Raw genomic sequence first — 16,812 nt, forward strand, 5'->3', positions numbered from 1 at the left:
AAATGCACTATAAATACAAGTCATCCTGCAGAGAACAAGTCTTCCTGGAACGCTGTCACAAGAAAATAAAATTATTGCTCGGCGATGACGCGGGTCCGCAGGCCTTTCTGCAGTGTAACTTGCGGAAGGGCTGTGGATCGGGTGGGTTCCATTGACTTCAATGGAAGCCGTCCAAGTGGAATCAGCTCAAAAATAGAGCATGCTACGATTTTTCCTTCCCGAGCAGTAAATTGCAATTGATTTCCGCCTGTGTGCAGGAAAAAGCACTTTTCCATAGAATGCTATGGGCGGTATTTGCTGCGCAATCTGGGGGCAGGCTCCCACTGCAGATTCCGCAATGTAAATATGCCTGTGTGCAGCCGGCCTAAATAAAACTTGTTTTCTTGTCCGTGTCATTGGGGGACACAGCAGACCGGGGTTATAGCTACTGCCACTAGGAGGCAGCACTAAGCAAAGAGAAAGTTAGGGCCCATTTACACACAACGATTATCGCTCAAAATTTGTACAAACACAATCGTGCGATTCCATTTATTTGTTTTACAGCCTCACTGTGCAGAATCAATGCTGTGATTTTTTTAATACTTCGTACTTCTACGTGGCAATACCAAATATGTGGGGGTGTTTGAGTTGAGATTTTTTCAAATGGGAAAAAGGTTTTTCTCATCAATATAGCCAAATGAGGCCTTGTTGTTGTTTTGTGAGATGAGTTTTACCTTCTAATGTTACCACTTTGGGATTCATAGAATGTATTGTTTAACATTTTAATAATTCTTTTTTGAAGAGGATGGGAAAAAAAAAAAAAAACGTCCATTTTTTTAGGTTTTCGTTCCCTGTCCACTATAAATGAAATGCTACATTTACTCTGCAGGTGAATATGAGCGCAGCGATGCTAAATTATGGACTTTATGTGTCAGTATTTTTCTACAATAAAAACAAGATCCATAACATGTTTTTTTTCACCAAATGCGCTGTGGGAAAGCCTTGGTTGTGTTGCGGGACGAGCTGCAGTTTATTTTCGGACCATTTGCGGTGCAGCTGACTTCTCAATTACGTTTTGGAAGGTGGATGAATGAAAAAGGTTTTATGTTGAATATTTTTCCCGTCGGTTACGGTGTAGGATTACGGACATATTGTTATAGTATGGGTCATGAGGAACGCAGCAATAGGTAATGGGTAGTATTTTATTCTATGATAAAAGGGGTTTGTGGGGGAAAAGATTTTTTCTTCTTTTTTAAATAAATTTTATTGAACTTTAATGCATTTTTTTTTTCCTCCAAGGGACTTCTAGATGTGATCGCTGGTACACTACACTGCACTACTTATGTGGTGTAGGGGTGTTGATGGATGACAGGAGGAGCTACCTCCCCCTGTCACCAGCTAACATGTTGTGATGGCTACTGATCGCAGCATGTAATGTATCAACCTCAGGAACGGAGGTTTGTCTGCTTCCGGTCGTTCGTGCAGGGTCTCGGCTGTCCTCCCACATCCGGCTCCTTCTTGCACGGGATTCCCATGCGGACCTTAGATTAGGCCAACAAAAACACAGGGCCTATAGCCCCTTAGCGACCCCTGAAAACCTTGCACAGCTAGTCACCAAGGGGTTAATGCAGGTTATCCATCTATAGGTTTACCTCATTACATCAACCCCCAGACAATCGCTGCGGGCAGAAAACAGTCAAGCGTTAAGGTATTAATCTGAAAATCGAGAGCTGAGAAGAGGACGGGTTAGGACAGGCCTTGTGACGATTGGGATGAGTCCACAGAAGCAGCTCAATCTGTGTCCCACTTCACACAGTCCTCACATGTCTACCATACAAAACCTGACTGCAGCAGATGCCCACCTTGTTCATAACGGGACTGGGAGGGAAGTCATCAGGGGTCAGGCTCACCCGGGCTCTCTCATAAGCCATGTCCATGTCCGATTTGGCAGCTTTTGGGCTTTCTAGTAAATAACAAAAAAAAAATATTACATGTATGTATTAAAATGGGAATCATCATAGACGGTTTGCTGAAACTAGTAATACTGGATACTGATCTTATAAAACCTTCCCCACCTGCGGAGCAATGTCAGGATGATGGCAAGCAAATAGCTTAAGGGACACAAAAACCATACACCAGCCACAGGGGCATTAACATGAGATATCTGTGTTAGAGCACAATCCATATCCTCCATCAAGGCATATGCACAGAATATGGGGGGGGGGGGGGGGGGGGCTCAAGTAGGCCACTCATACCAGTGCGCCAATTTTGTTATCAGTCATTTGATCATAGGCAGCTTTAGCACCACAAATAACTTTGTCAGGTGCCACTTAAAATACATGGAGACGGACTTTACACATCAGAGGTCCGCATGCAAACAAAATCGGACATTACAAACATTAAAAATAATAAAGAATGGTGAGGACCCTGACACAAGAGCTTACAACTGTGAGGAAATAGGAGTGGGGGTCCTGCTCACCTGCGAGGATAAAGGGGCGATACTAGAGGTAGCAGTGCTTGTGGTGTCCAATGGTTCGTCCATCATATATAAATAGGGTGTATAGATACAGCTGTATAAACTGCTCACCATCTGCTATCTGTGTATGTATAGATATGATGTGGATTATGGGCTGTGGGGGGAGGATACGGTGATCAGGTGCTGAGGGTAATTATTGAAGAGGAGCAAACAGAGAAGAGTTAGATTGGGGAAAGTGATCCCTGAAGAGATGTGTTTTTAGGGCTCATTTAAAACTGTGGATATTACCACAGTTATTTGGTATATGTGTGATAACCCGCATGTCTGGGGTAGTGCATTCCGGAGAACTGGTGCAGCACTGGGGAGAGCTTTTATGGATGAGAGGGAGGCCTCTTTCACACAGGCGACAGTGATATCGCCGCTAAAAAGTTGCTCTAGTGATCGGCACATGGGGGTGGGAGGCATCACTATAGTGACCGGCACAGATTGGGAGGGGGGGAGGGGATCCACTTTAGTGACTGGCACATGGGGGATGGGGGCGCAGGGGGGGAAGATAGAGGAGCCTGGCTGCTGCTCTCAAGGTGGATTGAAGTGTTAAATGCGGGGAACACCGATGAGTAGTGTGTTACAGTAGCCAATACAATCAGGATCATGGCAACACTTAGGTTTTTGTTGCTTCTACAGTATAAAAACATCAGACTATGGAGAAGTTTTATGGAGGTGCAGATGACATGAGTCAATGTCCAAATCAGACAAGGATTTTTATGTTTAGTAGGCTTAACCTCCTACGTTATAGAGAAGTAATTAAAGTGAGGTATGGAAGCACCCCGCTGGCTTCTGCAAGGCTTTTCCATATAAAGTTCTTGGTCTCCCTAAACTTTGTAGACTACACAATGAAAATTAAATTAAACCCATAAACCACCTGGTCTTCTTGAGAGTTTGTGGAATTGATTCAAGACAAGTCAATGTCTTAAGACCCCTAACGACTTATTAGTTGCTCTTAGATCAGCATGGTAGAAAGCTTTACAGCCGGGTGTTTTGTCAGCAGTCAGCGCACCCATGTGGCATTGAGATGAAGGGACAAGTTTAATTAACAATCCTGCGTGAACCTGCAGCTGTCCTTTAGTTTAGCTCCTGTTTATTAAAGTTAGAGGAGCCCACACCGCTGCCAAGGAAAATGGCTTTCATGTTTTAAAAGCAAAGCTGTTATCAGCCCAAGTCTCGGAGCGCTCCGCTCACGCTGGATACCAGAGAAGTGCTAATTAATCCGACACGAGGAGATATAAATAGGGGTTTCTCGGAAGGAGGAACAGTAGGAAAGGGGGAATAAAATCTGCTGCTATGCAATTAAAGGAAGGGCGGTGAAGGAAGTACCTCACATCACAGATCAGTTTGGAGGGGGAAGGTAAGGCGGCCTGGATGAATTGAAAAAGGTGCAAAACACGGCAACTACTTTTCTCTGCGGAGAGATTGCAAACCGTTCCTAGTTACTATTGGATGAAGCCTTACCAGTGACTGCGGACCATCATCCCAAAGATACAAGACTGTGCGGTTACATAACAGTGATTGTCACCATCCTGAAGAGCAGCCTCACACGTACGGACAAGGAGTATTACCATTATCATCGGTCTGTACATGGAATAGTGCGACACACACTGAACGACCAGTTCATTAGTTGGACTCCCTCGGCCCTCAAAACTGCAGCAATAAATCATGTTGTAGATTCCACTTGGTGATGAAATCCTCCTGCAGGAATACCGGCCCCTGCGGACAGGAAGCTTCCTGCAGATTAGATGTCAGTGCTGACATGTTCTGACCGGCTGACAGGAAGGGGTCAGCGATTCATGCTGCTTGCACCAAATTCTGATCTCCCATCGGAAACAGAGATCTGAATCCATCCGACCAGGAGATGTTTCTCCGCTGCTCAGTGATACAAGTTTTGTGCTCTTTTGCCCGCTGGAGTCTTTCTGTTTCTCTTAGACACAATGGCGCTGGAACTGGTCGTCCGCTGTTATACCATCCGTGCGGAGGAACGGCGAGTTGTGCGTTCGGACACATTAGTTGGAGCTCCAGCGTTGTATTCAGCTGACTGTGCAGCCTGTTGGTCAGAACGATTCCTGACATCCTCCTCCGACCCCTTTCAGCGATTAACTGCTTCCTTCCGTAAGATTCCTTTTCACTGGATAATTTTTTCCTCAAATCGCCCCATTTTCGGTATACCCTCCACACCGTTACATGGGAAAAACTCCCGCGGTTGGCGGCGAGACCCCGGCTAGTCTAGCACCGATGACCGGCCTCGTTGGAAGTCGCGCCGATTGCTGGATTTTCGCATCTAATTTGGATTCACACTGAAACTGATCCACGAAAAACTTGTCACGTGATTTTATGCTGCACTTTATGGTCGTAGCTCTAGTTTCTATACAGGGAAGTGCCAATCATGAAAGGGCAGCAAGCATCTAATAAAGTGGGCATTCAATGATAAATGGCAGACAATTTGATTGGATTTGATAGACTGACCCCGGATTTGCTGCTTAAAATCCAGGTGCCAACCAGCAAACACCAGAGATCTGCAGGTGGTCGCAGCAGAGGAGAGTCAGCGTGTACGGGTGCCCTTAAGGAATTTTCCCACCGCATACATTGACAGCATACTAGTAAGATATCCCATTAAAAGGGTTGTCCAGTTACTAGACCACATCCCTTTAAATAGGGCTTTCAGTAATAAAATAGAATAAATTAATAAAACTGAGCAGTACTCGGCATCCAGCACGTCATACGTTCTCTGGAGCTTGTTAGGACTACTGACGTCACAGGAAATCAGGTGACTGCTGAAGCGATCATCTGATTTCCTGTGACACCAACTGTGTCAAAAAAACACTGAAACCAGAGAGGGGGCTGCAGCGCTGGAAGTCAGCTTATTATTTTACTACAGGCAGCCCTTTAAAGGGATGTTTCGTGTCCGGTTGGCTTTGGGTCTCATCACTACGTCTGATGTCTAAAATGAAAGTTAGGGTTAGTAACAAAGCAGCAAACTACAATGTGTGCCTTATCTGCTAAGACTTTGTTTTGCAAGTCCACCAAAAACACTGTATAAGAAAATGCTGAATAAGAAACTTGGGTCCGACTTAGGGTGCCTTCACACTGGTGTGATTTGTGCGTTTGCGAGACATACAAATACAAACCCAATTCTTTTGAATCAGTTCATACACATTAGCGATGTTTTACTGTATAGTACCGCGATGCAATGATATGCAGGAAACATATTGCAGCATGTCCAAAGAGATGCGAGGCGGTCTGCACATGAAAGCACCTCACATCCACACAGGCTTTCACACGCTGGCAAGAGAGCGATATCGTGCTTACCAGTGTGAAGGAGCCTTACTGAAACATTGAAGGGAATCATTGGTGCCAGGTTCATGTTGTCCAAACAGTGGGCAGCATGAACGCGGGATAAGTATGCCCATTACTCCCATGTTTTATTCCAAAAAAATATGGCATTTCAGAAAAAACATACTTTGAAGTCTGACTCTGAACTGCACTCCTACTCACAGAGGGAGAGAGCTGTCAGTCTACATGATGCGGGCAGCGAGAGTCCAGTGCTGCCCACCTCGACTTAGAGCTCTGTTTAGAGTCAAATTCCAAAAGTGTATTTAGGCTGGATTCACACAGGGCGGATTTGCCGCGGTTCTGCCGCAGCAGATCCGCCCGCGGCAAAACCGCCCGCGGCCGCTAATCTCGGGATTAGCCAGCCATGTGGACGAGGTTTCTCAGAAACCTCGCCCACACGGGACGGCTAATCCGCTGCGGTAAATCTGGTTGAAACCGCGGCTGCGGCCGCCGCAGCCTTAAAAGAAGCAGCATGTCTGTTTACAGTCGGTTTTTTGTTTATTTATGTTACGGCCGCGCTCTCCTCTATGGGAGCGCCGGCCGCAACGGAAAAGCATGCGGCCGGACCGCTTCAAAGCCGCCGCGGCTTAAACCGCGGCGGTTCTTCCGGCGGAAATCTCGCGCTTTTTGCTGCGGCCAAACCGCGAGATTTCCGATGAAAATACGCCCCGTGTGAACCCAGCCTTATTCTCAAAACCCTGCAGATTTTCAGACCACCACATACACGGAGGCATACCTGTCCCCGGGTTCATGCTGCCCATGGTTCGAACAGCATGAACTTGATGACCGGTTCCCTTTAAAGATGACACGAAGGCCGGTTTCACACGTTTGTCCAGTGGGTGCTTCGCATTTGCATTTGTATGTTTTACTGTACTTTTTGCGCACACAAGATGTGCGAATTTGCATGAGCAATAAAACACGCAACTATACATTGAAATTAGCAATTAGGGTAATGAGTTCAGTATGCGCTCTTTGCACAAATGCAGAGGAAAATAGAGCATACCATGTATCTTATTATAAAAGAAAAAGGAATGACCAAGATGGGTTCTCTTCACGGAAGCACAGATTTAATACGGTGCACAAATACACTTGTGTGAATCCGGCCTAAACCGTACATTTTGGCCGAGCGCTCTTACAGCAAACACGAAATCTAAAAAAAGTCTGCTTTTCCTTCACCTGGGATTTCAGCAAGGCTGGAAGAGGAGCGACTTCTACGATGACCGGTGCCTGAACCATCAGTTGTTGTAAATTTGTTTGGGTCTGAAGAAAAGAACAAAAATATTGCGAGAACAATATAACAAAGAGCCATTCTAATGTGTTGGACATGAAGTTACATGATCAGCACCAACCGAAATTCTGCTGCAAAAGTAAAATGGTTTCTGGAGTTTTAGTTAAGTACCTATTATTCATTACAAAATTCACACAGTTGATAACGGCACTGAAAAACCACAGCGATTTTCCGTAAAATTGCGATTTTCCAATGCGCCTTTCAACCCCAAGGTATGAAAGTATCTTGAAAGTACTTTCACCATTTGCCTCACTGCTTTCATTTTATAGTGTTAGCGCAATAAACACACAAAACTAATGACTGAAAGCGATATATAGGAACGGCAATCTGTAGGACTACAGTCCAAGGCCAACTATAGAAGGTGCGGCCAGCTCACACTGTTCTTTTTGACACACACAAATTTTGCGGTGTGCAAAGAAAAGCATAGCAAAAAAAACATAACCCTTGCTTCATCCATCGCACCTCCTGCACTCACCGGCTGCAGTTTGTATCAAACTCAAATGCAGTGTTACGTTCATTCGGGTTCTATTAATGTCTCATAGTGTCACACTTACATCATTATCATCACAACAGCCATTATCACGCTGCTACAATTTAACAAGCTGCTAAGATTGCTGCAGGCCTTCCACTTTAAGAAGCTCTGCCACATGAAGGCTTGGGTTACACTGAGACTTTGGTTACATGACATCAAGTCACAGAAAGATCAGATGTGGGGGGGGGGGGGGGGGGAGAGTGTGATTTGTTGTTGCACTGCTATTTTTGTACTGTGAAACAGCCAAATCCCAGAGGTCACAGACAACTAGTATGGCAGTCTACGACGGCACACCGTGTGGAAGGGTTTTGTGATCAAAAAGCCAACAGCTTTATATTTTTTGCAACTGTCAGGTCAGGGTTGCCCGAGGTCACAACATGACCCCCATCAACATGCATTGGATGCAATGTTGCACTGCGATTTTCATGTTCCACCACCAAAGTGTTGCCCTATTGTGACCGCGGTCGGTAACTGCTGCGATCAAAATTAGCTCTGATCGTGGCAGATAACCATTTAGGTGTCGTGGTTAAAGCGGACCACGCGTCTAAACAGTCAGAGGGAAAACCTCTTCATGCCCCCCACATCATCAGGGGCTGATGGGCTACCATGGCAGCCTGGAGCCTACTGAGGGCTCCCAGCGCTGCAATGCATATATGCCTATCAGGACCAGCCGAAGGGCAGGGTTTCAAAGGCAATATCAAAAATTGCTATATACTGCAATACAGAAGTATTGCAGTATATAGTAGAAGCAATAATAAGTCTCCTGTGGGGACTAAATATAAAAAAGTGTAAAAGAAAAGGATTTAACCCCTTAATTACATGGCCTATTTTGGGCTTAAGGACGCAATGATTTTTGGCGGATTTTCTTCTCCATTTATCAAAAGTCATAACTTTATTATTTTTCCGTCGACGCGGCCGTATAAGGACTTGTTTTTTTGCGTGGCGAACTGTAGTTTTAATCGGTGCCATTTTTGGGTACATTGACTGTATTGTAGAACTTTTTTTTTTATAGCAGGGAGAGAAAACGCATTAATTCTGCCATGGATTTTTTTTTTTTACAGCGTTAATCATGCAGCATAAATGACACAATCCATTTTTTCTGCGGGTTGGTACAGTTACGATACCAAAATTCTTACCTTTTTTTAGGTTTTTTCACTTTTCTGCAGTAAAAACCCTTTTTTTGGAAATCTTTTGCACGCACTGTACTTTATTACGGGGGCTTCATATGAGTAGCAACGCTTTCAACCGCACACACAGATACACAACAGACCTGTGCGAAGCCGGATAATTCTGCTAGTCCTGTATATAGGGGGAGGACCATTTTTCATAGGCCATCCCCTTTGGTACAAGCCATTGTCACAGTATTACAGACACACGCACTCACCTATGATGCCTGGATCCTGATCGGACTGACTCTCAGCAGGCTTCTCCGTCCGATCTGAATGGTCCTCTTCTACAGACACATTGGACAGCTGTCTTCTGACACTCTTGCCACTTCCAGTGCCTGAGGTCAGGCTGGCGACTGACAATAAAGGAATTGCCTGACTCTCCTGTTAAAATCACATTTCATTAAGGATAATATGACTGTACGTGTATTTCCATTAAAGCAACAATAACCATATATTTGCACTTGCTTCATTATTTCTACCCTGGGGAAACGTACAGCTTGTTGACTGGCACAACACTCTGCAGATGAGCGGAGCTCCTGTGCCGCATTGCATCGTGAAAGAGCCATGCTGTCCGTACATACAAATGCCTGTCGGCCGAGAGCTCGTCCAGGTCACAACCATATCCTGAAGCGGTGTACAGTGTTAACTGAAGGTCATAGTTGGGGTCGCTTTCTTTACAAGCAAGAGGGATGCAGTAACCATATGCAGGGATAAGGGGGACATTATAAACACTCCATCAGCACCAGTGCCATCATTTAGCCATCACACAGTAAAAAGGGTCATCGCTCGGCTATCTCCATAATGAGAGAATGAAGTGGTTTTCACATTGCAGCAAGACAAACAAAAATGTCAAGTAAAGGCACAAATAAGAGGCACAGTAATTTACAGGCCACGTATGACGCAGAAGGACTGAGGTGTAATCGATCCGCAAACATTGTCTGAACTTGTTCATTAGCTGCAATACCATTGCTGGAGGGAACTAGAACGGCAGGATGGAGATTTGGAGGAGCTGCGCACACACGTTCGGCAGGACACAAGGTCTATTTGTGGAGTTCTAATTGCCCGATTGTTCATTTTTAAAGCCAGCAAGGGAAGGATTTTCAGAAAAGTTAGACCGAGATGAGAGACAAGTTGACTACCTGCGCTCCATTTATATCAGCTACGTAAGAAAGGTTGCGATAAATCACAGTTGGGATCATACCGGGACACAAGGGCCTCTTCACAATAGGAGATTTAGCCACTGAAAAACCTTTATTAAAAAGATTGTCTAGTAGCAAACTATTGATGGCCTAGCCCCTTTAAAGAGTTATACTATTTTCTGGCAAAGTAAAAAGTTTCAAATTTTGACACATGCCATATTCACATAAAATTATACAAATTGTAATCATTTAGTGCCAGCTTGATGCAAAATGTGTGACTCTTGTCATAGTATCCAACTGTGTCCCAGTAATATTATCCATTAGCCATCACCACTGCAAAACCCGTGATTGCCTGTCCGCTGATTCCAACATCATGACCTCTCTCCATCTGAAACACAGCTTCCTTTATTTTTAACCTACCTAGGGCCGGTGACATGGTAACACATTTCAGCCAGTTTTTGTGTCTGTAAAACCAAGTTGTAGCTCAGCCTGAGGGCTCTTTCCTACGAGCGTATATCAGCCGCCGTTTTCATGGTCGGACAATATACGCTGTGATCTGATGCACTGGATTCCAATGCATCAAATCACACGGCCATATTCCTGCAATGTAAAATCGCCTGTCCAGCTAATATAGCACCGCGCGTTTTTACGTCGGGCCCAAAAGATAGTCCTGGAACTATCTTTTGGGCAGAAATACGTCAGCCGCTGCATGACCTCCTATGGGAACCCATGGCAGCGGCCAGAGGTGGGAGGGAGTTTAGCAGGGTGACTGCTAAACTCCCTCTTCTCTCCTCCGGTTAATTTCAATGGGAGGAGGTGGGACAGGGTGGAGCTACATGCCGCCCTGTCCCGCCTCCTCCTATTGGAATTAGCCGGAGGGGAAGGGAGAAGAGAAGAGGTGAGCCGGGTATGGAAGGGGAAGGCTCAACAGCATGGCAGCCTCAGTGTATATGCGCTGGGGTCCAAGCCGTGTGAACAAGCGCACAAACGTTAGATTTGTGTGCCTATTCACAAGCTTTTACGCCCCAGATGGTAGCATAGCATATATCAACCGACCGTGAAAACGGCGGCCAATGTACGCTTGTAGGAATGAAGCCCGACTCCGAGCATCTAGGATTCTCATCCATAAAGCTCTCCACAGTGCTACACACCCCACCCTATATCTCCTACCTCACCCAGCTGTGCTTTCCATTCTACTAATGATTTTACACCAAGTTAAGGCTGATTTACATGCAATGATTTTCGCTCAAGATTCGTCCAAACTACGACTTTTGAGCGATAGCCGTTGCATATAAATATGTGCCCATCATGCACTCTTCCTCCATCGCTGACTTCAGCTCAACATAAAAGCAGTCATTCCTGATAAGAGGGACAATATGCTGTGTTCCCCCCCGGGCAGCGCTGATAATGTGAACCTTCCCTCCCTTTTCTGAGACTATTTCCAAGCTGCACCAGTTCCATGGAGTACGCTACCCCAGACAATTAGCTTAAATGCACACAGCTTTAAAGAGAGTCCTAAAAACGCATCTCTTAAGTAATGCATATCCCATCCCCTAATCTAACTCCTCTCCATTTACCTCACTCCTACATTCTCCCTCAAAACCCAATCCCTTCATCCTACTGTATCCTCCCCTCCCCTCCAATACACCTGATATTCGTACATACAGATAGTGGCTTTATGTATACTATCCAATTTATATACAGAATGGCCGGACAATCGTGCAAAATAAGCACTACTGCCTTGTGTCATCCCTACTTCCTCATAGATCGTAAACTCTTGTCGCTCCCATTTCTTCAAAGATTGTAAGCTTATGTGACCACTATTCCTCATGGATTGCAAGCTCTTGTGAACAGGACCCTCACCCCTATTGTTTATTAGTTTAATACTGTATGTAATGTCTGATTTTACCTGTTCATGTCCCCCCTGATTTGTCAAGTGCTGCGGAACACATTGGCATTATAAAGTCTAATATAATGACTAACTGAACTGTTTCAAGCAGCAGGGTCATCGTGAGCCAAAGCATGCATGGGTGAAGAAATACAATGATCACACCATGGCCGTGTAGATCAGCACTCAGTGTGCCTTTATCAACTAGAAGGTCATATGCTGTACATTCTGGGTGACTTATATCTGCCTCTGTGGCTGTAATAAGACGGCTCATCAAGTGCACATTATACGGAGAATAATGTCTGACATTCCGACAAACATCCCTGTTCCTTCCCCCACATCCCCCCAAAAAGCAAAAACTGAGCAAGACCACACACAGACAAAATGCTACCCCTTTGCATCTCAAAAATGGCTACTCACTGAGTTAAACAGCTCTGTAGTCAAACCAAGGTAGTTATGAAGAGCCAGAAATGTCACTCTTTGCAGCCGCACCATGATGATCTGCAAGAAGGGGGGGAAAAATGGGTTGACGTTAATTACGTGCTTCCTGAAACTGAAGTATATTTAAAACATGAACTTCTGATTAAAAATGGAAGGATTTCCACACAGTAAGAGACGGTCCACATGTGGAAAACCTGCACTAAAACTCATTATGCGTTACATGAAAACTTTGATGCAATTTGATCGCAGATTTGAATTGTCAACATTGAGAGGGTAAAATATGCGGTGAAAAACAACAGGATGGGCGTGTAGCAAATTAGAAAAAAGTTACCGCATGCCCATTTTATAAATTATCATCCAACTGTCTAATACTATAGTCTGCCTGCACAAATGCACCCGGTGTGAACACACCCTACTGGGTTTTATATTCCGTAAAAGCTTTTAGAAGATTAGTTTAAAAAAAAAATCAAGGTGTAAGAAGCAGAGTAGCAGCAGCGCAGCGGTCCGTGCCGATCTCCATAGGTGTACACTCCTCAACACTGAAATGGGAACACCAAGAAGGACAAGCCATTAGGTTATGCAAAAGTACAAGGTATCAGTAAGATATGGAAATTAGCATATTTTCAAGCACCTAGCTCCAATGTGTGTCATGTGGGAGGGGCTTCAATGGTATAGAAGCCAGATCTAAAGCACGTTTTTACAGTCACATAAAAGCTATAAAAAAAAAAAAAAAACACAACTCTGGTAAAACGTTGTGGTAGGATTGACCTGGACGCCTCGCACATTGATGTGCTAGTTATCATCACTTGCTGCACAAAGAGGAACAGAATATTTGAACTGGTTTAGGATTTGTGTAGGCTAAGATGTCAGCACTGTTCAAAGGTTGCGTGTCCCAGCGGTTGGGAGAACAACAAAGAATTCAAATGACAGCAAGAGGTGCAGACATGCGAACCTCCACATGGATGGATCACCAGATCAGAAGAATGGCGTGGAGTGATCTATTCTGTTCTGATGCTGAAACTGGACATCTTATTCCAAGCCTGGGCGTCAATCAGTGCCTACACAAACCACGAAAAGGCACTTGTACGATACAGGGCTAAGAGCCGGACATCCAGTAACAAGTGTGCCACTGATTTCACACCACCGCTCTCAAAGGCTAGCATGGAACAGAGGAAAATGGCTATGGAGGCTGGGATAGTTTGTTCTGTTTTTGTCTTGGACGCAATGATAGCCGGAGATTGGTCTGGAGGCTGTGTAAAGTCTTCACGAAGGAAAACCTGATGATTTGCATGCCCAAGTGCATTCAGCATGACAGAACGTTCCTCGGACGACCATTAATATCCTCCCTGATTGCGTGCCAAAGCGTCCAAGTGTGTATATTTCTTTGTGTAGCGCTCGTACTGGATACTGAATAAATTGAGAGGCTTTGAATATTTTGTTTCCATTTTTTATCATTTGCATATTATTAACATGTGCATCGATCCTGCGATTTCCATAACTCCACGACTTTTCCCTTCTTGGTGTTACAATTAGTGGTGCGAGGTGCAGTAACTTGTTGCTAGAAGATAGCAGAAGGGCAAGCCAAAAGTGATGCATTGAGCGTACAAAAGGAAACCCGCAGAGAATTTAAGTTTGAAGAGCACTAAGAGACTGTGTGGCAAAAGACACTGGTGGTATACAGAAGGTAGAAGAATGTGAGAGAGGAAAAAAAACTCATTAATGCACATATTCACAAATTCTGTAATCCCCTAACAGGGGGCGATTAAAACGAACTGACCAACTCTGAGTTCTCATTACACCTTCTAGGTAATTCTATGTGCCCATTACCTGGCACTGATGGCCCCGTAATAATAATTATGGGTCTACATATAAGCAGTCCCGTTAGTTTAGATTACAACACAATCAGCTAGCGTGGATTACCTGCACCACTCTGACAAGGGTCTCTGGGTATTTTGCAAACACATCTTGGAAGGCATTTGCAGGAAGTCGCAGGATGGTGGATGCGGTGGCAGCCCTGGCTGATACAGTCTTGTAAGGAGCTGGATGTCCCTGTGGTAAAAACAGAAAAGCCTGATGAAAGCCCACAAAACCAGTATACAACTGAATTGCCACTTTATTAGAGCCATGCCTCTAGTAGCGTGTCGGGCTCCTTTGGCCTTCAGAATCCGAGCAATTCGCAGTTGCACAGATTCTACCAGATATTAAATCGTCCTGCAGCGATATCGGCCCCTATGGACAGGAAGCTTCTTGTAGTTAAAGCAAATTAGATGGTACTGCCCTGACCATTGATTCATGCTGCTTGCGCCAAATTCTGATTTCCCATCAGTATCAGGAATCTGGATCCATCTGACCAGGAGATGTTCTTCCGCTGTTCGGTGATACAAGATTTACGTTCTTTTGCCCTCTGGAGCTTCTCATGTTTTTTCTACACAATGGCGCTGGAACTGGTCATCTGTTAAAGCCAATCTAAGCTAAGGAATTGTGCGATGTACATTCGGCCATGTTTGTTGGAGCACCGGTGTTGAATTTGGTTGCACGTGACAGTGCATGTTGGTCAGAATGATTCCCTATATCCTCCTCTGACCCCTTTTGGTGACATGTTCCCACCCACGGGATCCCCTTCTGTTGGATGTTTTGCTCAATCATGCCATTCACTGTAAAGTCTCCACACCGCAGTGGTTAGTAGTGGAATCCTGGCCTTGGCTAATCCAGGACCGGTGACTGGGCTTCGTTGGAAGTCAGATGGAAAACTTTTCATGTGATTTTCTGCTGCACTCCAGGTTCACGACTAATTTCCATACATCGCAGCACCAATTATGAGAGGGCCAGTATCTGTAATAAAGGGGTCTTTCAATGTATACATTATTGCTGCTCTTCGCATCCATTAGAGCTCACTGACATGAGTATTTTAGCTGCATACGATCAGTGTATTTTTGTATACATGTAATCCATAGTACACAGCAGATACGCATGTAACATGCATATTCACTGCATATTAGATGCACCCATAGACTATAATGGTGCATAATAAGCACCCCAATAGGAGATGCTGCGTTTAAATCAATGGGGTATTATGTGTAAAATGCGCTCATGTGACTGAGCCCTCTAAGTGAGAATATACTAGCATCTTTTACAAGTAAACCAAACCTTACTAACATTTTACTGCCCCGCTCCATTTAAGTAAAGGTCTTAAGACATTGTGGAAAGATGTAAAAATGTGATTGTAAAGGAACTTAAATAAGATTATTAGAAACCAGTCGCCAGCTAGTACTCAAATCAAAGGCTAAAATGGAGATCAAATAGTCGTCCCCCCCCCACCCCACCCCCCTCCGCCCAATCAACACAAAATATTAAACTACAATATAAGACAGGCGTCTCGGAAATGGAGATAAATTATTTCTCTCCGGGCAAATAAAAGTTATAATTTCGAAGGCGCTGTATAAATGAAGGGCTTCAATCCTTGGGGAATGTGCTGCTCCAATATTGCGGGGAACAACAATCATCCTGCGCTCCCTCCTCAATTTCATTTATTAGTTACTGGAAGAAAACCATAGCCAACAAACATCCCAAGGGGGGGAATAATCAGAGAGATGACAGAGGGTATAAATACGTTACTAATTCCTGCAGAGACGGCGGCCGGGTACTGCAGCTTGTGATATGACAGCCGATCACTCATTCTAGTTTACAATGCACTCCCATGAGATGAAGCAGCGAGGAGTCATAGATCTGGGGATGTGCGACTATGTAGTGACATAGCAAATACAAGGTGTACAACTGCATAGAACTGCCGAGTCCCTGATGATAAAGAACAATCAGATTACACATGGCATTCTACCTATGCTCAGCCATATTGTCTCGAACTTAGAGCGAAGCTTGTTGGGAGCCACTTTTTATTATTAAACGTCCTTTATTGAGGGTTTTTAATAACTCACCCAACTCTATTCCCCCCCTCACCTCTTTCCCCCTCATGACGTCCCACCACAACGTATAGGATGTATCGTTCGCTAGTAGGTTCAGAAATTATAGATTCTTCCCTTTCTTCACCCCTACTGTTTCGATCAATTGATTACTACTACATGTAACCGTTGTTTTGTTTCTGTCCTCCCCCCCCCCGCTCTGCCGGCGCTATATAAAGATTATTATTCTCCACACAATGGTCCTCCATGTTGCTCCTCTTACATAGCATTCCCTTTTCTTCGTCACACTCTTGATATATAATCTGTTGCTAAATATCTCATATAATAACCAAGAATATAAATTATCCCCAACTTCGTTGTGTCCCAAAGTGACATTTTCCATCTGCCCACCACTGTCATTCTATCAGCGTCAGTAACAAGGTTATCTGCGTACCCCGTTCTCTGTGCCCACTCGTAGTTACGTTTTCTTTCTGTCCGTGCTTCTATATTGCACTTCTCACTAATATTTAGTCAGTTCACAGAGGTCAGTTTAAAGGTTAACATCCACTCCATCCAGATCTTGTGGTATTGGTGCTCCGTGTTACGTTTAATGCATACCC

General features: G+C 44.6%; 1 protein-coding gene across 6 annotated transcripts in view; it reads right to left on the bottom strand.

Annotated features, from left to right (window-relative positions):
• PNPLA7 (patatin like phospholipase domain containing 7) overlaps positions 1-16,812 on the bottom strand; it is a 170,537-nt gene that overhangs the window by 115,978 nt on the left and 37,747 nt on the right. For all 6 annotated transcript variants that reach the window (XM_066580080.1, XM_066580078.1, XM_066580079.1 and 3 more), the window contains 5 exons: positions 14,217-14,345; positions 12,276-12,356; positions 9,044-9,209; positions 7,016-7,099; positions 1,842-1,942 (listed from right to left, as the gene is read on the bottom strand). In XM_066580080.1, coding sequence (XP_066436177.1) covers positions 1,842-1,942; positions 7,016-7,099; positions 9,044-9,209; positions 12,276-12,356; positions 14,217-14,345 — 561 coding nt within the window. The remainder of the gene's footprint in view (positions 1-1,841; positions 1,943-7,015; positions 7,100-9,043; positions 9,210-12,275; positions 12,357-14,216; positions 14,346-16,812) is intronic.

Source organism: Eleutherodactylus coqui, chromosome 10 (assembly GCF_035609145.1).
Source record: "Eleutherodactylus coqui strain aEleCoq1 chromosome 10, aEleCoq1.hap1, whole genome shotgun sequence".
Lineage (NCBI taxonomy): Eukaryota > Metazoa > Chordata > Amphibia > Anura > Eleutherodactylidae > Eleutherodactylus > Eleutherodactylus coqui.